This window comes from Schistocerca cancellata, chromosome 4, assembly GCF_023864275.1.
Source record: "Schistocerca cancellata isolate TAMUIC-IGC-003103 chromosome 4, iqSchCanc2.1, whole genome shotgun sequence".
Classification (NCBI taxonomy): domain Eukaryota; kingdom Metazoa; phylum Arthropoda; class Insecta; order Orthoptera; family Acrididae; genus Schistocerca; species Schistocerca cancellata.
Window position 1 is genome coordinate 555,253,485 of NC_064629.1, and position 24,175 is coordinate 555,277,659.

At 42.3% G+C, this 24,175-nt stretch overlaps 1 protein-coding gene across 1 annotated transcript in view; it reads right to left on the bottom strand.

Annotated features, from left to right (window-relative positions):
- LOC126185063 (regucalcin-like) overlaps positions 1 to 24,175 on the bottom strand; it is a 61,095-nt gene that overhangs the window by 17,293 nt on the left and 19,627 nt on the right. The window contains exons 2-3 of the mRNA XM_049927819.1: positions 21,286 to 21,456; positions 12,729 to 12,938 (exon numbers count right to left, since the gene is read on the bottom strand). Coding sequence (XP_049783776.1) covers positions 12,729 to 12,938; positions 21,286 to 21,445 — 370 coding nt within the window. The 5' untranslated portion in view covers positions 21,446 to 21,456. The remainder of the gene's footprint in view (positions 1 to 12,728; positions 12,939 to 21,285; positions 21,457 to 24,175) is intronic.

A 24,175-nucleotide genomic window follows, 5' to 3' on the forward strand; every position in this document is an offset into this window, starting at 1 on the left:
TGTGCTTTCCACAAGCTCATCGGGATGCAGATGCGGGAAGAACGAACACATAAACCTTCCGTGTGAGTTCCAGTTTCTCTCATTTTATTAAGATGATCATTTCTTCCTACGTAGTTTGGAGTCAACGACATATTTTTTCATTCAGGGGTGAAAGTTGGTGATTGAAATTTCTTGCAAATAAGTCTTCCGTCAATACTATCTGGTACTGATGCCACACCTTGCAGCAATATTCCAGAAGAGGACGAATAAGTTTAGTGTAGGCAGTCTCTTTAGTAAGCCTATTGCTCCTTCTAAGTGTTCTGTCAATGAAACGCAGTCTTTGGTTCGCCTTCCCCATGACATTTTCTACGTGATCGTTACAGTTTCAGTTGTTTGTAACTATAATACCTAGGTACTATTCGAATTGATAGCCTTTAGATTAGTGTGATCTGTCGTGTAATCGAAATTTAACGAATTACTTTTACTATTCATGTGGATGATTTCTTGTCGTTATATAGTCTTTCCTTTCCCCCAGGTTGTTTCAGATATCGAAACAAGAACGTATGCGTGCAACCGTTCGAATGCGATTGTTATCATCTTGGAAGACAAGAGTGTCCACAGCATTGTCATCAGAAAGATGTAGAGGGTAGGACTACGCGTGGCCACCAAGAATATTGAAATACACATCCTGGTTAACGTTCACGATAACTTCGAATGAATAGGCCCAAGAAATGGTACGATAAACACTCCCAAAAATCGCAGAACCACCTCCGGCTACAACTACACCCTCCACACACTGTTGAACGCCTCATTCGGCTGTCGGTGCACTGGACGTATTGCATCATTTGAAAAGAGGGAAATTCGAGATTAGTCAAATCCCACTAAAGCACTCCAGGCAACCACTACCCATTTTCTATGTTGCTTGGTACATTGAAGGCGTACATTTTGTAACATTACCGCCACTTTTCTGTCCCCGTCTATTGGATGCCACATTCGAAGTGCCTAGTTCCTAGCAAAATTACACGACCCGTCGATGACACTGTTTTACTTATTCTTCACAGACTCTTGGTCAGCCTTGCTAATAGTGCTAAAACAGTTCAGTATTGATGAACAATCACAAAATACACGGAATTAGTCTGATGATAATGTGCATATTTTTCTATCTGCCTTGGTTCGTACATACGTCGGATGTTTCAGAATTAAACCGACAAGCAGCGAGGAGATGCTGAATGTGTCTTGAGGAACAAAACGAGGATAGGAAAGAGCGTCCGGGAACGCCATCCAGCGACGGTACAGAGCGTCGATGTTATAGGCGCCGGCCCCTGTATGTGTATGTATACACCGGATGATTCCGTGATAATATTAAAAACTTTCAGGGAACGATAAATGTATCAGTTTGAGTTACGGGACACTGGTCTGAAAACGAACGAGTCGAAAGTTATAAGCGAAAATCGTTCTGATACCTCTGACAGCGGAATACATGTACCGGTGATGTTGCTATGATTGTAGTATATGCATCTTCCGGACGTGGCAGTGTTGACCAAAACAAGAAAAAAAAGTCCAGTAAACATGGACTCTAAATTTCATACCTGGGGAGTTATGAGCACTTGTTCATCTTCGATACTGTGAAACACATCATCTCTGTGAACAAGTGCTCACAGCTCTTGCGGTATGCACTTAACAACCCATGTTTGCTTGACAGTTTTTCTTGTTTCGGTTCATACTACTCCCTCTGAAAGTTGCCAACCCTACAGCCTTAGCGACAACAGTAACGGTACACGTATTCCACTGTCAGAGATATCAGAATGGATTTCGCTTCTAACTTTCCACTCGTTCGTTTCTGGACGTCCTTCACCACAGACTGATACATTTATCCTTCTCCGCTGTCCCTGGAAGTCTGTAACATCGTCACGGACTCATCCTGTACATACACTCATGTGTAGCTCCGGCGCCTACAACTCTGACGCTCTGTAGGGTCGTTGGCTGACGTTTCCGACACATTTGTTTCTTTTTTTTTTTTTTCACGCACCCCTAAGTTAACTTTTATGTTCGACTTTGTATCTCCAACGATACGTCACCTTCCTTAGTTACATGTTAACTGCGTGTGGAACCACTTAATTCACAGCAGTATAATTATCAATTTTAAATGAAGAAAAGAAGAATTAGTCTAGTAAATAATTAAACGAATATGTATAATGTGGTTGCAGCAGTTACTCGGAGATGAAGAGGCTTCCACAGGACAGAGTATCGTGAAGAGTTACACCAAATCAGTCTTCAGACTGAAGGACACAGCAACAAGAAGGAGAAGAAGAAGAAGAACAACAACAACAACAACAAAAACAACAACAACAATGTCTTGTTTATTTTAACACGGAGGTTAAAGCTACCCTCCGGGATATGTGCATCCCTGTCTCATACCACTGATTTAGTTCAGCTAATAGACGGACCGGTACTACAACGGACTGGGTCGACGGTTTTCATTCGCTAACTTCCACACTCTGGTTCCACTCGAAAAATGAATAAATAACGCAACCGAGACTTAAAACTACTACCGAATGAGACGATTGTTTTCCAACAACCGACTGAATCGATTGTTTTCATTCGGCTTTTCATTCGGCTGTTCCCATCGCTAGAGTGGGCGACATTTTGTAGCTTGTAGAAAAAACGCGTAGGTACTTAATAAGCGAGATCGGCTCATGGGTTGAACAAGTGTGAGCCGGGGCGCGGACCCCGTAGGTGCGAATGAGAGCGCCAAGTATTTAGTATGTGGAGAATACTAGCTGAGAAACTTGGCTTTTCTCGGGTATTTATTTGTTCTAATCTTCTATTAGTATATCTGCTTCTCTCCCTCTATCCATCTCCTCCTCCCCCTCTCTCTATTCGCCTCCTCCTTTCTTCTCCCCCCCTGTTTCTGTCATCTGCTCCTCCCATCTTCACCGTCCATCTTCTCCTTTCCCTCTCTCTTTCAACATCCTCCTCCCCCTCTTTCATTCATCTCCTCCTTCCCCCTCTCTCTGTCCTTCTCCTCCCCCCTTTCTCTCTGTCCACCTCATCGCGCCCCCTGTCTTCGCCCATCTCCTCCAGCCCCCTTCTCTCTTCCCCACCCAATTATCAAACCCACTCCCACCCCAACGGAAGGTTGGTGGTTATTACTCACACAGCATTTCCTTCCTGACTATAAGTAAAATGTCTACAAAGTTTGGCTGAAATCGATCTAGAGGCCCAGGAGGAGATGTTCAACATGTGTGTATATGACATATATTACACACATACAGAGTGGTCAAAAACATCAGAAAAGTTGGAAAGGGTGTTGCACGGTAGGTTGTGTTGAGAAATAATTGTTAAGAAAAAAATTCGGTACGTTATCCTGTTTCCGATTTAATTAGCATTAAAGTTAGCCAATCACGTTGTTTCGCGCACAAATTGAAGCAGCCTTATGGAGATGGTGTTGCCAAACTTGTCCTTCGTTTCGTTTCCTCAAATAAAAAAGAGAATGATACAAAGAATGGAAATTCGACGACAGCAAGGATCGAACCCGTGCCAGCAGCGCAGCAGTCTCAGGTGCTGCCATCTACGCTACGAGAACAACTGACATTAAGGCTATCAGCTTGTGTAGCAGAAATTTGTCTGCTAATCATTCGATCACCTTCGGAAGTCGTATTTACGCAGCTGATCTTTGTTCGTTTAGCTGCCAATTTACACGGAAAGAGGTGTGATAGGACAACGACGGAAGTAGGCGTGACACACATTTCTCACAGAAGTGAGCATAGTCATAACACTGAGTGTCATGGGTATTCCTTCGAAAAATACGCCGATCTGCGGATCAAAATGTACACGAGGCCCGCATAATTTACAACGCAAGATTTCCTAACCGCGTTATTCCTTTTGGGACTAATTTAGTAAAGTTTGGCAGAAAATTAAGGGAGACTGGAAGTTTTTTGTTAACAAAGCTGACACTGGACAACAGCTCAGTTTGAACAAAACGTTCTCGATATGGCTGTCGCAAATCCTGCTGTCAACTTTGCGAGTAAGTAAATTAATATTTCCTTACATTATGCCCAAAAACTAAATATGATAAAATGTATCCGTTTGTTTGTCGCAACAGGTTTCGCACTCTGTAGTATGGCTCTGAACACTATGGGACTTAACATCTGAGGTCATCAGTTCCTTTGAACTTAGAACTACTTAAACTACTTAAACCTAACTAACCCAAGGACATCACACACATCGATGCCCGAGGCAGGATTCGAACCTGCGACCGTAGCGGTCGCGTGGTTCCAGACTGAAGCGCCTAGAACCACTCGGCCACTCCGGCCGGCTAGTAAGACAAAACCTTATTTCCGTACCACCTAGGGAAACTGCAAGATTTGGTGCAAGACTATTCTTCTCGAAATCAATGTTACTTGTGATACTAAAACAAATAGACTGAAAATCCAAATTTCGCAAGGATGGTGTCGTGGACAGACGAGGCATATTTCACCAAAGAAGTGACATTCAGCTGTCGAAGTAGCCATGTTTGGAACGACGAAAACACACGTAGCACTTACGTTAATTTCTATAAGCATAAGCTTAGCGTTAACATTTCCGCAGCTATAGTACGCGACTGTTTGTTGGGTCCCGTCCTACATCCTCCCTGTTTAAACTGGCGGACATATTTAGCGTTTCGTGTAAACGTCTTTCCGTTGTATTTATAAGACGTTCCTAAGGGCGGTTCGTCAGGTAATGTGGTTCCAACACGACGGCGCACCGCTGCACTTCGCTGTTTTTGTACGTGAGAATTTTGTTGTGTTGTATCTGCAGAGGTGGATTGGTCGAGATGGTCCAGTTCTCTGGCTAACTCGTTCGGCAGATCTTACCCCTGCAGATTTTTATCTGTTGTGGAATGTGAAGAAAGTTGCCTACGCGACTGCAGTAAACACAATCGAAGAGCTTCTTGTGAGCATAATTTTAGCCTTTGACAAAATTAGGGAAACCTTTGATTTTGGAAACCTTGAGGACCCCATGACGCAGCGTTACAATACTTGCAATCACAATGGAAGGAGTACACTTTGAGCAGCTTTTTTGAAAATTATTGTTATTTTTTATTCTTCGTTATTTTGTTGTTACATTAACGAATTGAGAAACCCTCAGATTTATTGGTTCATAATCATAATTATTTTCCTTGTATTTTGTTTATGGTTGCTGAGTAAGTATGAAGTTGATTGCCTTTTCATTACTATGGCCAAAGAAATGAAATGTACGTATGGCACACTTTGGCCGGGAGTCCCTTTTAGGGAGTTCGGTAGCCTGGTGAAAGTCTTTTAATTTGACGACACTTTGACGACTTCTGTGTGGATGCTGATGAATAATAAGGACAACACAACACCTAGTCCCCTAGCAGTGAAAATCTCCGACCCCGCAAGGAATCGAACCGGAGGCCTCGCATATGGCATTCAATCCCGCTGATCACTCGGCTACGGAACTGCGGTCTTTTTTTCTCTAAGTGAGTCACGTTAATGAATCGTAACAATCGCATTTGCTACCTAAACCTTTGAAGTACGATTTCTTTTTCTCGTGGAAGTCACGTTTAAATACGAACTTCCCCTTTTTATGACAAATCATAAAAACGATTTACGCAACTGAAATAAATGAAAAAAATCAGAAAATGTTATTCTTCTGGAACCGTCGAGAAAAAAATCAAACCATTTTTCTTCAAAGTTTGGGAAATTGGGTTCCTTTATCTGGAATTTAGGCTAAATTTGCTAACATTCTCAAAATATGTACCTTAAGTCAGCCTAGCTACAAAACGTAGCTTTTCATCATCTAGCTTTTCCTCACATAGCTTAAATTTATCATTTCTACAAAAGGCCCATTTTACTGGTAATGAGCGTTTGAACAAGTGGTAATTCAGAAACCAACAGGTATCTGTGCATTATCGCATTTTAGAGCGTGCAAGTGCGGTTCACAATTACTATTTTCAAAAATAATACGGTACATTGATTGGTTGGAAAGTCTTAAAGATTGCACCTATTCCTGAAAATGTACGTTAGAAGTAATCATTTAAAAACAGAAATTGCAGGTTTCAGGTGCCCCGGAACCAAACATCAACTACAGCTTGAATGCACAAACTAACCCAAGTTAACAGTAAAATGCGCTCGTTTTTCGATTCACTCCTGTTTCCCACATGCACTACAAAAACTGATACAAAAAAAAAGGTTCTGAGCACTATGGGACTTAACGTCTGAGGTCATCAATCCCCTACAACTTAGAACTACTTAAACCTAACTAACTTTAGGACATCACACCCATCCATGCCCGAGGCAGGATTCGAACCTGCGACCGTAGCGGTCGCGCGGTTCCAGACTGAAGCGCCTAGAATCGCTCGGCCAAAACTGACACAGTCAGTCAGTTATTCTCATAGTGTGGATGATAGCGCACCAGACTCCTGCGCTGTTAACTGTGAGTTCAGTTTTCGCTACCGTCAGTTGCTTTCTTGAGTGTGTGTGTGTGTGTGTGTTTCCCAGCTAATCAAACTAAGAACATGCTTGGCAACGCGAGGCTGCTTGAATTTTATGACATTATGTCTCCTTGTTGGTTATTTGAGGGAAGAGACCAAACAGCGAGGTCATCGGTCTCATCGGATTAGGGAAGGACGGGGAAGGAAGTCGGCCGTGCCCTTTCGAAGGAACCATCCCGGCATTTGCCTGGAGCGATTTAGGGAAATCACGGAAAACCTAAATCAGGATGGCCGGACGCGGGATTGAACCGTCGTCCTCCCGAATGCGAGTCATTATGTCTCCTGAACTATATGTTGTGCAATGATATAATTTTGTCGGTTCATTCAGTGATGCTGTGGATACTGTCTGCAAAATTTGTTGCGAATGTAATTAGTAGTAAATAAGTAGCAATTTAAACAGAATGCCTGATGCGACAGTTTTACTGCATGAACAGCGAAAACGTAGTAGACGATAATTTTTTTCCTTTCATCATTTTGTAGGCCTGTCAGAGAGAAAAAGTTTCTGAAAGGTACGAAATTATGTAAAATTTGTTTGCAACGTGTTAAGTGCTCTCATTCTCAAATATGGGAGGGATATATTCTGCATATTTGTGCGCAGTGCACTACACTTCTTTTTCACCTTCACCTCTTTGATAGATAGGTGGTTCTTACACACTCAGTGCTTCTTTCCAGACAGTTAGTGTTATGTGTAACAAGTTTGGTTGAAATCGATGCAGTAGTTTTGGAAGAAATGTTGAAACTACCGACATATATCCATTTTTATTATATTCTAGCTGCGTACATGGCGTTGTCCAGGTACATTGTTTATTTTGTTCTTCTATTAGTCCGTCTCCTCCTTCCCCCTTTGTACATCTCTTTCTCCCCTCTCTCTGACGAACCCCTCCTCCCTCTCTCGCTATCCACCTTCTCCACCCCCCACCCCCCCACTCTCTGTGTCAATCTCCTCCTGCCCTTCTCTCTGTCCATCTGCTCCTTCCACGTCTTTCTCTCCATCTCCTCCTCTCTCTATCTCTGTCCATCTCCTCCTTCTCCCTCTCTGTCTGCCCAACTCCTCCTCCCCTTTCTTTCTCCAAAAACCACATCATCGTCCCCACCCGAAAAGGAAGTTGGTGGTTGGAAGCCCCATAGTATTTCTTTCTAGTAAGTAACGTGTAGACCAAATTTGGTTGACATGGATCCAGGAGCTTAGGAGTAGCGTTTTACTCGTGGTTTTGCCTAGGTATGTCACATATATTTCACGTATATTTAAAATATTTTACACATAATTGTACACACATTTCACCTGTATCTCTAGCGAATTTCGCCCTCCAGTTTCGTTTTCACGCAGCTCAGTGTTTATGACGCCGTATCTCCTGAACTTTGTGACCAACAATGATATAATTTTGCACATATTTTCAGCGGTGTATTTAGGTACAGTCTGCGAAAAGTGTGAATAGTGTGAATAGTAAATAAGTAATAAATTAAAACGCCATGCATCATGTGGCTAATTTTCTAGCATCTCAATGTTTATGATGTCATATCTCCTGAATTATGTGTCGTACAACGACGTATTTCTGCACTTACATTCAGTGGTATATTTGAATACTTTCTGCTAAATGTGTTGGGAATAAAGTTAGTTGTAAAGAAATAGTAAATTAGAACGTCATGCCTGATGCGACAGTTTTACTGCATGAACTGCGAAAATGTTGTAGGTGAGAAACTTTTTTCCATTCATCATTTTTTGGGGGTGTCAGCGAGAAAAATTCTTGGAAAGGTTTGAAATTATGTGTCAAGTTTGTTGCAAGTCACTAAGTGCTCTTATTTTCGAATACTGGATGAATATAGTCTGGCTATATGCTTCTTTTTCACCCTCACTCCCATCCCTTCGAGAGGTAGTCGTTCTTATCCCCACAGTAGCTCTTTCCGGACAGTAAGTGATATGTGTATCCAGTTTGATTGAAATCGATCAATTGGTTTAGGAGATGTGGAACATACACATATAACTATTATAATGTGGGAAGCAGCCTACTCACGCCGTATAAAATTCACATCAGTCTTTCCATTGTGTGCCAGCCAGTCCGCTGTAACTAGCTCTGACGTCATAAATGTTGCGCAATACTTTAAAAATTAAGTAAATAATCTGAAACGTTTCTAGCATGTCAGGAGTAATACTAAATCAATATGTGTTGAATATCAGTTCAATAACTTTAACCATTTTCGAAATTTGGACGTTTTTCTGTAAAAATCATTGGCGTAACAGAAAAGACCTAGAAACTTAAAAATTTATATTTAGATTCCTTTTTCATAATAATTTAGTAGAAACAGTATTCTGGATCTCACAAATTAAAATTTTACTTGAAATTCATGAATTTCTGGTTTTTGTCTTAAAAATTAAGGAAGCAAGATAGATTAAGTAGGCGAATAAATAAAGCTAGGACGCTTAAATTTAAGTAGAAGGGAAATCCGCTATAATCATAAAGATGTGAGAAGTTTCAATTCAATAACTATAAAACTATGGCGATAGCGTAACTCCAAAGGGGAAGTTCAGAGCTCGTCTACTGCGTGTAGTGTAATTAAATTAATTCTCTCGCCCAAAATATTTGACTTAGCCACGTTAGACTTTTATTATGATTACTTACCTGTGTGATGATTGCACATTTAAATTGAGAGCTTCATCGGCCATCAGCAAAGGAGGCAATGATTTATTCGATAACTTAATGTGGTGCATTACTAGCCCAGCGGCTAGTCGGGAGAGCGGATTTGATCAGGTGTTCCCTTAGCCGTCCGCACCGCGGCTTTATATATAAGAACGCTGTGCGAGAAGAAAAGGCCCCAGTTCTCTCCAGACGCTGATTAGCGCACCACCTGTGCCGGGAGTCGCGTCACGTCGGTATCATTGCTATAAACGGCCTCGGATGCCGTAATAAGTTACTCGGGATTTGCGTAACCATGAAATCGTTTTCGAGTGAAGCGTTAATTCTGGGATGACTTTAATAATTTATCTTCAGTTTGCGTATGTCGTGTTTTCACGTGCCGCCGCGGGACAGACATTGTACCATTATTTAGCGTGGCGTTTGATGAACATTATCATCAAATTATGGCGAGCATTCACTTAAACATTTAATTTGAACAGTTATAGTTGCATCAGCGCATTAGACTCTGAACTGCTCTGGTAGTTGGAATGTGTGGATTCTTTTTGGTCTGTGACTTTCAGGATATAGTAAACATTTTAGCGAGAATGGTTTTTGATTATGAATCCCAGACAATCTCCCAATTCCTCAGAACTATAAGCTGTAGCTATAAATGTATTTCTCAGATGAAGTGGGCACTAGGAATTCTAATTACAGGCTTCACGTTTTGCTAATCACTTTCTGGTTGCCAATATTGTAGTTAGAGAGCCAGCGTTGAAAACGGCAAACAACAACAGCATTAAATAAATAAATACAAAACATTTTATACCAATTATTCCACCCACCATCCCACAATAATAATGTATAGGGATGTATGGATGGAGATGAAATTGTGAAATGTGAATCAGTGCATCTTTCTTTGCGGTGACATAACGGAATATTAGCAGGAAATGGCTAACAGCAATGAAAATGTGGAGAGCGTGGGTGTTCATGTAAGCTGAGTGGATTTTAGATTGACGAAGGCACCTTTTTTATGACCTCAAGATATAAATCCAGTGTTATTCAGAAATTATTTAATTTCAAGTTTCCTTTTTGAATACAGTATGTTTATTGAGTTACTTCTATTGAATAGTGGTAGTAGTAAATTGAGAGGACACGTGTTACATAGGTACATGGTTATGGAAATTATTGGAGTGATACGTGTACCTAGGGGATTAATCTTTTCCAGTAATACCCTCTATAAATAGTTCGATGAAAAACCAGTATGACAGCAAACAAAGGCTCAGGCAGTGCAACAGTGAATAAAATCATGAGAAACGATCGTGTTACATACACTGCTACAGACACTATTTTCCCATGGAAAAAATTATTAGCGTTTTTGCTAGTCAAATTATTTATCTACTACTTAATAAAAATAAACCGATATTGCACTACTAGTTTTTGAAAATAATATGTTGTGATTTTACACAACTTTGACTCCAATTTGAAAAAAATAATGGCTTTTAATGCATCGAAAATAAGTTCGCACAATCAGACATCATGTAAGCAGGATGTTAAGGTTTTTATGTTGGTAACGCCACGTAGCGTTCTGTATGAAAATCGCTGACTGCGTTGTGTGCAGTCTGTGGCTGGTTTGCATTGTTGTTGGCTATTGTAGTGTTGGGCAGGTGGATGTGAACAGCGCGTAGCGTTGGGCAGTTGGAGATGAGCCGCCAGCAGTGGTGGATGTGGGGAGAGAGATGCCAGAGTTTTGAGAGGTTACTATGAGCGGACGATCTGGACGTGTGTCCGTCAGAAAAAGGAAATTTGTGAGACAGTATGTCATGAACTGATATATATATATATATATATATATATATATATATAATGACTTTAGAACACTATTAAGGTAAATACATTGTTTGTTCTCTATCAAAATCTTTCATTTGCTAACTATGCCTATCAGTAGTTATCGCCTTCAGTAGTTACAATCGTTTATTTAGCTGGCAGTATTGGCGCTTGCTGTATTGCAGTAGTTCGAGTAACCAAGATTTTTGTGAGGTAAGTGATTCATGAAAGGTATAAGTTATTGCCAGTCAGGGCTATTCTTTTGTAGGGATTATTGAAAGTCAGATTGCGTTGTGCTAAAAATATTGTGTGTCAGTTAGGTGATGATCAGAATAAGTAAAGAGAGAACTGTCTGAGTACGTTCAGTTTTGCTCAGCTGTTTGAAAATCAAATAACGTAAGAGTTTTTCCAGCACTGTCATTTTTTACATACATAGGGGAAGTTTCAATGTACAGTATCCTTTCCCTTACAACATAGTTATCTTGTGCGTTACTTTAAAATTACTTAAAACTGCATGGACATATATGAAGCACCATGCCGAACCTGCGCTTGTGCTCCTCATTTAATAACCTCGTTGTCGACAGGACGTTCAACACTAATTTCCTCCTCCTTCACAGATAAATGGCGCACACGACTCCCTTCCCATGGGTTACCTTGACAATGTAAAATACACGGTACAGTCACATTAAAGAGACCACCGCCTATGTTCGACGTGAACGAACAATAACCACTCACAGAGGGAGGTAGCAGCACTAGCAGTGGATGGTATATAAAAAGTGCTGGGGGACGCGGAAAACAGCGCAGTCGTTGTTGTAATGCGGAAACGGAGCGATTTATGTGAGGTCGAAAAGTGCATAAACATTGGCTTTCGGTCCAAAGGTGGAAGCATTACCGAAATGGCTAGGTTTTTAACCTGTTCGCGTACCGCCGTGCATGACAAAATGGCGCTATACAAATCAGGCTTCGAAGCAACTGAGGTGCACCTAGGGCTGATGACAGGGTGAACAACGGCTGCGGAGATGTGTACGGGCGAATAGACGTGCAACTGGTCCTCAGACGAGTCACGTTTTATGCTCCATTGGACAGAAGCAAACACCCCGCAACAGTCGTCGGAAGGGCCGTGCCGGAGAAGGGAGCATTATGGTCTGGGGAATGTCTTCGCGTCATTCCCTGGGTGATCTCGTGGTTCTGGAAGGCACAATGGGTCAACAGAAGCATGCATCTATCCTTGGGGATCATGTCCATCCCTACATCCAGTCTTGTGTTCCTCGGGACGATGACGTCTACCATCAGGACAATGCAGCGTGTCACACAGCCTGCATTGTACGTGCGTGATTCGAAGAGCACCAGGATGAATTTACCGTACTCCTCTGGCCTTCAAACTCCCCGATTTAAACCCAATCGAGAATCTGTGGGACCAGCTCGACGGGGCTGTTCGCTCCACGGAACCTTACCCGAGCAACCTAGCACTCCTGGCCACGGCACTGTAGTGAGCATGGCTCCACATCCCTTTCGGCACCTTCCAGAACCTCACTGACTCTCTTCCTGCACGTCTCTCATCCGTCCGCGCTGCAAAAGGTGGTTATTCAGGCTTTTGACAAGTGGTCACACTAATGTGACTGGACAGTGTAATAAAATTTGCCAAATCCTGAAAAAGTGGACTCCGTACTATATTGGTTGAACACTAGGGAAAACAAGACCTTCGTCTTTTTGATCAATCATGAGCTGGACAGCTAGTGCCGTGAACTTCTGCCAATAAGCTTGAAACTGCCTAACCATGATATCAACATGCTCTTATTTCACGAAGTGACACCTACCCGCCCAGAGACGACCGCTGGGGTCGGCTTTTCCATCGTTGATCCTGTTCGTCTCCTTGCCCTTCTCCTGGTCCACGCTGACCAACACCTCGACGTTCTGTGGGCTCTTGCTCACGCCATCCCACGTCAGGATGGCCACGTTGCGACCCAGGGTTATGATAAAGCGGTCTTTCTGGCCTGCAATTGGTATGATGATTGACACTGGTTCCTCTGAAAACAAAAACAAAAAGATTTAAGTATTTGGTCTCATAATAATATTCAGTACATATCAGACAAGTCAAAGTTTTAGTTACCAAGTCTTAAAGAACGATGTTACTTAACTAACTTTTTGTTCGTTTCCAGGCACATGTCCGCTGCCCTGGAACACATTTAAATCCCCGCGCTATATAGCCGAAGCACACCACTAGAGGAGCCAAAACAAAATTTCACGATCCAACTCGAATTTATCAAAAATGAAAGAGAGACATGTTAAACTGACATTGTTACTTCGAAATATCATCCCACAGTGCAAAATTTTTATTATTTTTATTCTTAAGTGGACTTGTTGACCAGAGAACTGAACTTTAATGGTGTGTGCTGGTTCAATATCACTTTTAATATTCACGAGCGAGTACCAAGCATATTGAGGAAACTGTCAGATTCTAAAGAGTATATCGCATATTTTTGACTGGGGTCTGTGAGTAATAGCGTGGTTCTGGTGTGATGCAGTGATTGTTGTGACATCACACCATGATTTTTAACGAACCACTGATGCCTGAGATTTTAAAAGTAATAGCAACATATTATTATTACCATGTTGTATTAAGACGTTTCATACAGCATGCTTCACAATTCATGTTGCACGCTTCCAGAGGCTATAGAGAGGACGTAGTAGATCAAGTTTTTCGTAGGAACCCATGACCGGAAACGTCATACAACGACGATACACAGGTCGAAGTTACAGGCACCGGCGCCTGTAAATCTGTGTTTATACAGGGTGATTCCGTGATGAAGTTACAAACTTTCTAGCTCGACGGAGAAGGGTAAATGTATCAATTTGAGGTAAGGGTCCCTGTACCGGAAACGAACGAGTCGAAAGTTATAAGCGAAACCCGTTCTGATTCCTCTGACAGTGGAATACATGTACTGATACTAGTTGTTGCTAGGATTGTTGGGTAGGCAACTCTCTGAGGGGGTAGTATGGACAAAGACAAGAAAAAATGTCCAGTAAACATGGGCTCTAAATGCATACCTTAAGATCTATGAGCACTTGTCCAATACAGGAGCTGTGTTTCAGAGTAGCTAAGATGAACAAGTGCTCAAAGCTCCTCAGATATACATTTTACAGCCCATGTTTACTGGATTTTTTTTGTCCATACTACCACCACTGACAGTTGCCTACCCTACAATATTAACAACAACAGTACCGTTACATGTATTCCACTGCCAGAGGTATCACAACGATTTTCTCTTATAACTTTTGACTCGATCGTCTCCAGTACAGGGACCCTTACCTCAAATTGATACATTTATCCTTCTCCATCATCCTTGAAAGTCTATAACATCATTACGGAATAACCCTGTATATACATATTTTCAGGCGCCGACGCCTATAACTTTGACGCTCTGTAGCGTACTTGGATGACGTTTCCTCACATGGATTCCTATGTAAAACTTGATCTACTAAGTTCCCTCTACAACCTCTAGAAGAGTGTAACATGAATTGCGAAACACCCTGTACAAGTTTAAGTTGTTTACATAGCTTCGACATAACTCCCAAGAAACTGCATTGCAGATAAATAAGTCATCTGAAGATCGTTTGTCGAAAAATTTGAGGAGCACCTGTGTCACCAAATTGTTCTATGACCTATAACTGCAACAAATTCCCACATTTTCGATAATTTTGAAAGGTATAAAATCGAAGTGTGCACTCATTAGCATTAGTATTTCACTTACAAGGAGACGGCACGAGCGTGGGGTCGGGGATTTGCCCGAAATTTTGTGTGGTGAAAGAGGACCCTTAACACGTCACATGGTTAAAATATTAGGACGCCCTACCCGGAAAATCCTGGGAAAAATCGATCCAAAGTTTCTAAGGTGCCTTTGAGTATAAAATGTTATTCCATTGCCGAGCCGCCGTCTGGCCTAGATGTTTAGGGCATGGACTCTTACGCCAGAGGTCTCGGGTTCTATTCCTACTCTGGCACTTTTTTCCTTCTGTTTCATTTTCTTTTGTTAGTCCACCAATTATTCAGAAAGTTTCCCAAACCTACATTATCTTTGACAAATTAGTTACATTATTGAATAAAAATTATTTTCTTTTTGTCCAACGACATAATTCATGGCGGTGGGTTTTCCATTTTTCGTTGTAAATTATATAAGGAGAATCATTGGGTTTTTAATCAAATGGTTCAAATGGCTCTGAGCACTATGGGACTTAACATCTTAGGTCATCAGTGTCCTAGAACTTAGAACTAATTAAACCTAACTAACCTAACGATATCACACACATCCATGCCCGAGGCAGGATTCGAACCTGCGACCGTAGCAGTCCCGCGGTGCCAGACTGCAGCGCCAGAACCGCACGGCCACCACGGCCGGCATTGGGTTTTTAATCAGAATAACAAATTCGATTGGAAAACATTCAATTTTTATAATATAATAATTATAAACAAAAACCTCAGTGGTAATTATCGTAAAAACAAACAAAGCAATAATTTATGCGACATCTTGCGCAACATATAAAAGCGGATTTTTTACAATCACAGTGCGTTTGCAATAAATCTGTACAAAAATATGCCCCATTAACATTTACGAAAATGTTTTGACTTTCTGATAATTTTGAGCCAAACCAGGCATATTGAATCATGTCTCGGAATATTGGTGAAGATAACTGATGGTGAATTATAGAATGAATTTTTATGCAGTCTTCCTGGGAATTAATTTCACGATTCTCCTGTAACAATGCACTGCAATTTTGCAAGCAACAGAAGAAAAAAAAAAGTGCCAGAGGGGGAATCGAACCCCAGACCTCTGGCTTACGTGTCCGACTGCTAACCGTGTAGGCCAGACGGCGACTCGGCAATGGACTAACAATTTATACTCATAAGGCACGTAAGAAACTTTGGATCGATTTTTCTCGGGATTTTCTTAGTAGTGCGTCCTAATATTTTAACCACATGAGGTGTTAGGGGTCCTCTTTCACCACACAAAATTTCGGACAGATCCAGGACCCCAGGGTCGTGCCGTCTCCTTGCTAGTTCTAAGAGTGTGACACGTGTTTGCAGCCTATAGTTATGCGAGCAGATAATGCTGTATCTTCTTGTCGTTTCCATCTACCTTCGAGAAAAGAATTCTCTCAGCTATTTGTGTCCTAGTGCAGCAAGTGTCCCTTTCTGTTTTACTTTCCCTCTACTTCCTGTGGTTAGCCAGTACCACCTGTGGACTCACGAACCCTATAACATTTGTTGTTGGCGCAGGTATGGTCTGCCTCTGAATGGGAGTCTCTTCCTGGTTGGAATGCTTGCTACAACAATTCAAGCTGAAAACCAGTCCCCGTGAGCTAATCTTCAGGAAAGCAAATGAGCAGTGTTCTGTGTTCAATGAAGCTTGTAATTTTTAGTATTTGCTGTCACTTTCGAGAGACTTGTTTTACACGACACTCTATTGCCCAAAAGTTAGTTGAAAAATTTGAAAATTAATACATGTAAAAATGTAAACACTTTTAGTAAAATGTTGTTTAGGCGGGGGGGGGGGGGTAATCATGAGCCTACCCCACCCCCTTATATTCGCACCTGATATCGGTCGTCAGCTTCCTTCCATTAATGATGTTACTTTCAGGAAAAATGGTGAAAAGAGTCTAAAACTATGGAAAGTAGACTACTTGTGCTATTTAAAAATCGTGATAAACAATACGTAAAGTGAAAATGGTGTAAAATTCGAATAAACTGAAAATCTTATGAAGAACGCAAAAATTCAAAGATGGTGAAAATAACACTCTAGCGCAATGTAAATTCTAGATATAAGGAAGAGCTCAGTGTTTTTTATGGCGAGTAGTTAAGAGAGAAGAGAATAGTTTAAGCTTAAATGGACGGAAGTATAGGCAGCAGAAGAGAAGTCGGGAACTTCAATTTATATTCAGTGATATCAAATTAAGGAGGAGGATCGAGTCCTTGGGTGTGTGTGTGTGTGTTTGTCCTTAGGATAATTTAGGTTAAGTAGTGTGTAAGCTTAGGGACTGATGACCTTAGCAGTTAAGTCCCATAAGATTTCACACAGATTTGAACAAGATGATCTTGAATTTTTTCCGGACTGTCAAAAAAATGGTTCAAATGGCTCTGAGCACTATGGGACTCAACTGCTGTGGTCATAAGTCCCCTAGAACTTAGAACTACTTAAACCTAACTAACCTAAGGACATCACACACATCCATGCCCGAGGCAGGATTCGAACCTGCGACCGTAGCTGTCGTGCGGTCCCAGACTGTAGCGCCTTTAACCGCTCGGCCACTCTGGCCGGCTTTCCGGACTGTCATGGTGCGGAAATAATAGATTATAGTCGTAAGGAGCAACCCATCATAGGGAATGCTCTTACGAGGTTTCTGGAGGTAGTTAACCCTCCGTTACTCGCTCGATAATTCCTGACACGGTCACTCGTACTAATGACAGATGTCATCCACAACATAAACGATGTATTTGTACATTTTGAACGGTCTATAGGAATGATTTTAGAAGTGTTTTATTTAAATCTAAATATAATACATGTTGTTGTTGTGGTCTTCAGTCCTGAGACTGGTTTGATGCAGCTCTCCATGCTACTCTATCCTGTGCAAGCTTCTTCATCTCCCAGTACCTACTGCAACCTACATCCTTCTGAATCTGCTTAGTGTATTCATCTCTTGGTCTCCCCCTACGATTTTTACCCTCCACTCTGCCCTCCAATACTAAATTGGTGATCCCTTGATGCCTCAGAACATGTCCTACCAACCGATCCCTTCTTCTGGTCAAGTTGTGCCACTAACTTCTCTTCTCCCCAATCCTATTCAATACTTCCTCATTAGTTATGTGATCTACCCATCTAATCTTCAGCATTCTTCTGTAGCACCACATTTCGAAGGCTTCTATTCTCTTCTTGTCCAAACTATTTACCGTCCATGTTTCACTTCCATACATGGCTACACTCCATACAAATACTTTCAGAAATGACTTCCTGACACTTAAATCTATACTCGATGTTAACAAATTTCTCTTCTTCAGAAACGCTTTCCTTGCCATTGCCAGTCTACATTTTATATCCTCTCTACTTCGACCATCATCAGTTATTTTGCTCCCCAAATAGCAAAACTCCTTTACTACTTTAAGTGTCTCATTTCCTAATCTAATTCCCTCAGCATCACCCGACTTAATTCGACTACATTCCATTATCCTTGTTTTGCTTTTGTTGATGTTCATCTTATATCCTCCTTTCAAGCCACTGTCCATTCCATTCAACTGCTCTTCCAAGTCCTTTGCTGTCTCTAACAGAATTACAATGTCATCGGCGAACCTCAAAGTTTTTATTTCTTCTCCATGGATTTTAATACCTACTCCGAAATTTTCTTTTGTTTCCTTTACTGCTTGCTCAATATACAGATTGAATAACATCGGGGATAGGCTACAACCCTGTCTTACTCCCTTCCCAACCACTGCTTCCCTTTCATGTCCCTCGACTCTTATAACTGCCATCTGGTTTCTGTACAAATTGTAAATAGCCTTTCGCTCCCTGTATTTTACCCCTGCCACCTTTAGAATTTGAAAGAGAGTATTCCAGTCAACATTGTCAAAAGCTTTCTCTAAGTCTACAAATGCTAGAAACGTAGGTTTGTCTTTCCCTAATCTTTCTTCTAAGATAAGTCGTAAGGTCAGTATTGCCTCACGTGTTCCAGTATTTCTACGGAATCCAAACTGATCTTCCCTGAGATCGACATCTACTAGTTTTTCCATTCGTCTATAAAGAATTCGTGTTAGTATTTTGCAACTGTGGCTTATTAAACTGATTGTTCGGTAATTTTCACATCTGTCAACGCCTGCTTTCTTTGGGATTGAAATTATTATATTCTTCTTGACGTCTGAGGGTATTTCGCCTGTTTCATACATCTTGCTCACCAGATGGTAGAGTTTTGTCAGGACTGGCTCTCCCAAGGCCGTCAGTAGTTCCAATGGAATGTTGTCTACTCCGGGGGCCTTGTTTCGACTTAGGTCTTTCAGTGCTCTGTCAAACTCTTCACGCAGTATCGTATCTCCCATTTCATCTTCATCTACATCCTCTTCCATTTCCATAATATTGTCCTCAAGTACATCGCCCTTGTATAGACCCTCTATATACTCCTTCCACCTTTCTGCTTTCCCTTCTTTGCTTAGAACTGCGTTTCCATCTGAGCTCTTGATGTTTATACAAGTGGTTCTCTTATCTCCAAAAGTCTCTTTAATTTTCCTGTAGGCAGTATCTATCTTCCCCCTAGTGAGATAAGCCTCTACATCCTTACATTTGTCCTCTAGCCATCCCTGCTTAGCCATTTTGCACTTTCTGTCGATCTCATTTTTGAGACGTTTGTATTCCTTTTTGCCTGCTTCATTTACTGCATTTTTATATTTTCTCCTTTCATCAATTAAATTCAATATTTCTTCTGTTACCCAAGAATTTCTACTAGCCGTCGTCTTTTTACCTACTTGGTCCTCTGCTGCCTTCACTACTTCATCCCTCAAAGCTACCCATTCTTCTTCTACTGTATTTCTTTCCCCCATTCCTGTCAATTGTTCCCTTATGCTCTCCCTGAAACTCTGTACAACCTCTGGTTCTTTCAGTTTATCCAGGTCCAATCTCATTAAATTCCCACCTTTTTGCAGTTTCTTCAGTTTTAATCTACAGGTCATAACCAATAGGTTGTGGTCAGAGTCCACATCTGCCCCTGGAAATGTCTTACAATTTAGAACCTGGTTCCTAAATCTCTGTCTTACCATTATATAATCTATCTGATACCTTTTAGTATCTCCAGGGTTCTTCCATGTATACAACCTTCTATCATGATTCTTAAACCAAGTGTTAGCTATGATTAAGTTGTGCTCTGTGCAAAATTCTACCAGGCGGCTTCCTCTTTCATTTCTTAGCCCCAATCCATATTCACCTACTATGTTTCCTTCTCTCCCTTTTCCTACACTCGAATTCCAGTCACCCATGACTATTAAATTTTCGTCTCCCTTCACTACCTGAATAATTTCTTTTATTTCATCATACATTTCTTCAATTTCTTCGTCATCTGCAGAGCTAGTTGGCATATAAACTTGTACTACTGTAGTAGGTGTGGTCTTCGTATCTATCTTGGCCACAATAATGCGTTCACTATGCTGTTTGTAGTAGCTTACCTGCATTCCTACTTTTTTATTCATTATTAAACCTACTCCTGCATTACCCCTATTTGACTTTGTGTTTATTACCCTGTAGTCACCTGGCCAGAAGTCTTGTTCCTCCTGCCACCGAACTTCACTAATTCCCACTATATCTAACTTTAACCTATCCATTTCCCTTTTTAAATTTTCTAACCTACCTGCCCAATTAAGGGATCTGACATTCCACGCTCCGATCCGTAGAATGCCAGTTTTCTTTCTCCTGATAACGACGTCGTCTTGAGTAGTCCCCGCCCGGAGATCCGAATGGGGGACTATTTTACCTCCGGAATATTTTACCCAAGAGGTCGCCATCATCATTTAATCATACAGTAAAGCTGCATGCCCTCGGGAAAAATTACGGCCGTAGTTTCCCCTTGCTTTCAGCCGTTCGCAGTACCAGCACAGCAAGGCCGTTTTGGTTATTGTTACAAGGCCAGATCAGTCAATCAACCAGACTGTTGCCCTTGCAACTACTGAAAAGGCTGCTGCCCCTCTTCAGGAACCACACGTTTGTCTGGCCTCTCAGCAGATACCCACCCATCCGTTGTGGTTGTACCTACGGTACGGCTATCTGTATCGCTGAGGCACGCAAGCCTCCCCACCAACGGCAAGGTCGATGGTTCATGGGGGGGGGGGGGATAATACATGTAATATACAAATATAGTAAGGTGTACACTAGGTGATAAATATTTTTGGCAGTTGAACGGCCGGTCGGAGTGGCCGTGTGGTTCTAGGCGCTACAGTCTGGAGCCGAGCGACCGCTACGGTCGCAGGTTCGAATCCTGCCTCGGGTATGGGTGTGTGTGAAGTCCTTAGGTTAGTTAGGTTTAAGTAGTTCTAAGTTCTAGGGGACTGATGACCTCAGTATTAAGTCCCATAGTGCTCAGAGCTATTTGAACCATTTTTTTGTCCAGCATGTTGAACATGACTGTTCAGTGTATCCGCAAATGCAGCAATAGCTTGGACTTATGAGCCAGTTTCATGAAAGTACACAGATACAGACTGTTTACCTCCATGACCCTAGGCTTGTAATCATTTGGAAATGACCTTTTTGGCTGAAACTGGTTGTAGTATTAGAAAATAAAATTTCCATTGGTGCTGTAGTTTGTTCAGATAAAATAGAAAACGCGAGTAATTCTTTAGAGAATACTTACGAAACGTAAGTGATGCTAGAGACTTGGTTGCCGGATCAAATTTGTGTACTCCGCAGCCCTCGATGTCGGTGAAGTAGAGTACTTTCTTGTCGTGGTCCCAGTGAGGGCCTTCGCCCAACCTAACGGGATCGGTGATTTTCTCAATTTTGTATGATGCCATTTTTTCACTTTCTGAAACAGATAAAAGTTTACAAATTATGTGCAGCTCATGCAAGTATACTGAAATTCATCGTACGTCTCCAAATTTTTCAATTTTGGGAGTGAAGGTGAATACCTCAAGGATTTTGGTGAACAAGTATATATGTGATGGCTCTGGTATTCCAGTGCTAGAAGCCATATATATATATATATATATATACATATATATATATATATATATTACTCCTGGAAATGGAAAAAAGAACACATTGACACCGGTGTGTCAGACCCACCATACTTGCTCCGGACACTGCGAGAGGGCTGTACAAGCAATGATCACACGCACGGCACAGCGGACACACCAGGAACCGCGGTGTTGGCCGTCGAATGGCGCTAGCTGCGCAGCATTTGTGCACCGCCGCCGTCAGTGTCAGCCAGTTTGCCGTGGCATACGGAGCTCCATCGCAGTCTTTAACACTGGTAGCATGCCGCGACAGCGTGGACGTGAACCGTATGTGCAGTTGACGGACTTTGAGCGAGGGCGTATAGTGGGCATGCGGGAGGCCGGGTGGACGTACCGCCGAATTGCTCAACACGTGGGGCGTGAGGTCTCCACAGTACATCGATGTTGTCGCCAGAGGTCGGCGGAAGGTGCACGTGCCCGTTGACCTGGGACCGGACCGCAGCGACGCACGGATGCACGCCAAGACCGTAGGATCCTACGCAGTGCCGTAGGGGACCGCACCGCCACTTCCCAGCAAATTAGGGACACTGTTGCTCCTGGGGTATCGGCGAGGACCATTCGCAACCGTCTCCATGAAGCTGGGCTACGGTCCCGCACACCGTTAGGCCGTCTTCCGCTCACGCCCCAACATCGTGCAGCCCGCCTCCAGTGGTGTCGCGACAGGCGTGAATGGAGGGACGAATGGAGACGTGTCGTCTTCAGCGATGAGAGTCGCTTCTGCCTTGGTGCCAATGATGGTCGTATGCGTGTTTGGCGCCGTGCAGGTGAGCGCCACAATCAGGACTGCATACGACCGAGGCACACAGGGCCAACACCCGGCATCATGGTGTGGGGAGCGATCTCCTACACTGGCCGTACACCACTGGTGATCGTCGAGGGGACACTGAATAGTGCACGGTACATCCAAACCGTCATCGAACCCATCGTTCTACCATTCCTAGACCGGCAAGGGAACTTGCTGTTCCAACAGGACAATGCACGTCCGCATGTATCCCGTGCCACCCAACGTGCTCTAGAAGGTGTAAGTCAACAACCCTGGCCAGCAAGATCTCCGGATCTGTCCCCCATTGAGCATGTTTGGGACTGGATGAAGCGTCGTCTCACGCGGTCTGCACGTCCAGCACGAACGCTGGTCCAACTGAGGCGCCAGGTGGAAATGGCATGGCAAGCTGTTCCACAGGACTACATCCAGCATCTCTACGATCGTCTCCATGGGAGAATAGCAGCCTGCATTGCTGCGAAAGGTGGATATACACTGTACTAGTGCCGACATTGTGCATGCTCTGTTGCCTGTGTCTATGTGCCTGTGGTTCTGTCAGTGTGATCATGTGATGTATCTGACCCCAGGAATGTGTCAATAAAGTTTCCCCTTCCTGGGACAATGAATTCACGGTGTTCTTATTTCAATTTCCAGGAGTGTATATATATATATATATATATATATATATACTAATAACAACGAAATATATGGAATGTTTAAATGTAATAATAATAAATTATCTAGTTACGCTAATATATATATATTTACTAATAACAACGAAATATATGGAATGATTAAATGTAATAATAATAAATTATCTAGTTACGCTAAAATATGTATTTTTAATATAACAATTATTTATTTACACTCCTGCTTTAACATAACGTCCAAAGAAATTGGGCCGCGCGGGATTAGCCGAGCGGTCTTAGGCGCTGGAGTCATGGACTGTGCAGCTGGCCCCGGCGGAGGTTCGAGTCCTCCCTCGGGCATGAGTGTGTGTGTTTGTCCTTAGGATAATTTAGGTTAAGTAGTGTGTAAGCTTAGGGACTAATGACCTTAGCAGTTAAGTCACATAAGCTTAAAAAAATTGTAATACAGAGAAGTAAACCATTTAAAAACATTAGCCGGAAAATTTATTAGGAACATGGTTCACGCAGTTGATTTAAGAACTATCTTCTGGTTCCTCGCATGCATAGCATTTCTTACCAGTGTCGGCAAGTTAATTATTGTATTTGGTAATGTTAGTGGTAGAGGGCGGCCGGATGCCCTTCCTTTTGCCATCCATTCCCCCACCCCTTACCCTCCCTTCATGGAATTCTTGCACCCCAACTGTCTGCATTTAGTGTAATCCCATTTGAAGTGTGCGAAAGTTTTGTAAATGTTTTCGAATCGTTTAACTCTGGCGGGGCGTGGGTACCAGCCCGGTATTCGTCTAGTCGGGTGTGGGAAACCACATAAAAACCACATCCAGACTGGCCTGCGTAGTGGAGTGCGTCCCTGAATCCCGTAAGTGGCGTGCTAACGCCTGGTTATCCTGACGGCTCCGATTTAAGAACTAAAACTGGAACTAAACTCCGTACGAACAGGCCTTAGACGACCCAACGTTACCGGCAGATCGCCGTATCATCGTCAGCCTATAGGCATTACTGGATGCGGATATGGATGGCCATGTGTTCTGCACACTGCTCCCCCAGCCGTTATCAGTTTTGAGAACTATAAGAACCAAAAATTCAGAAGTTGGCCAACGT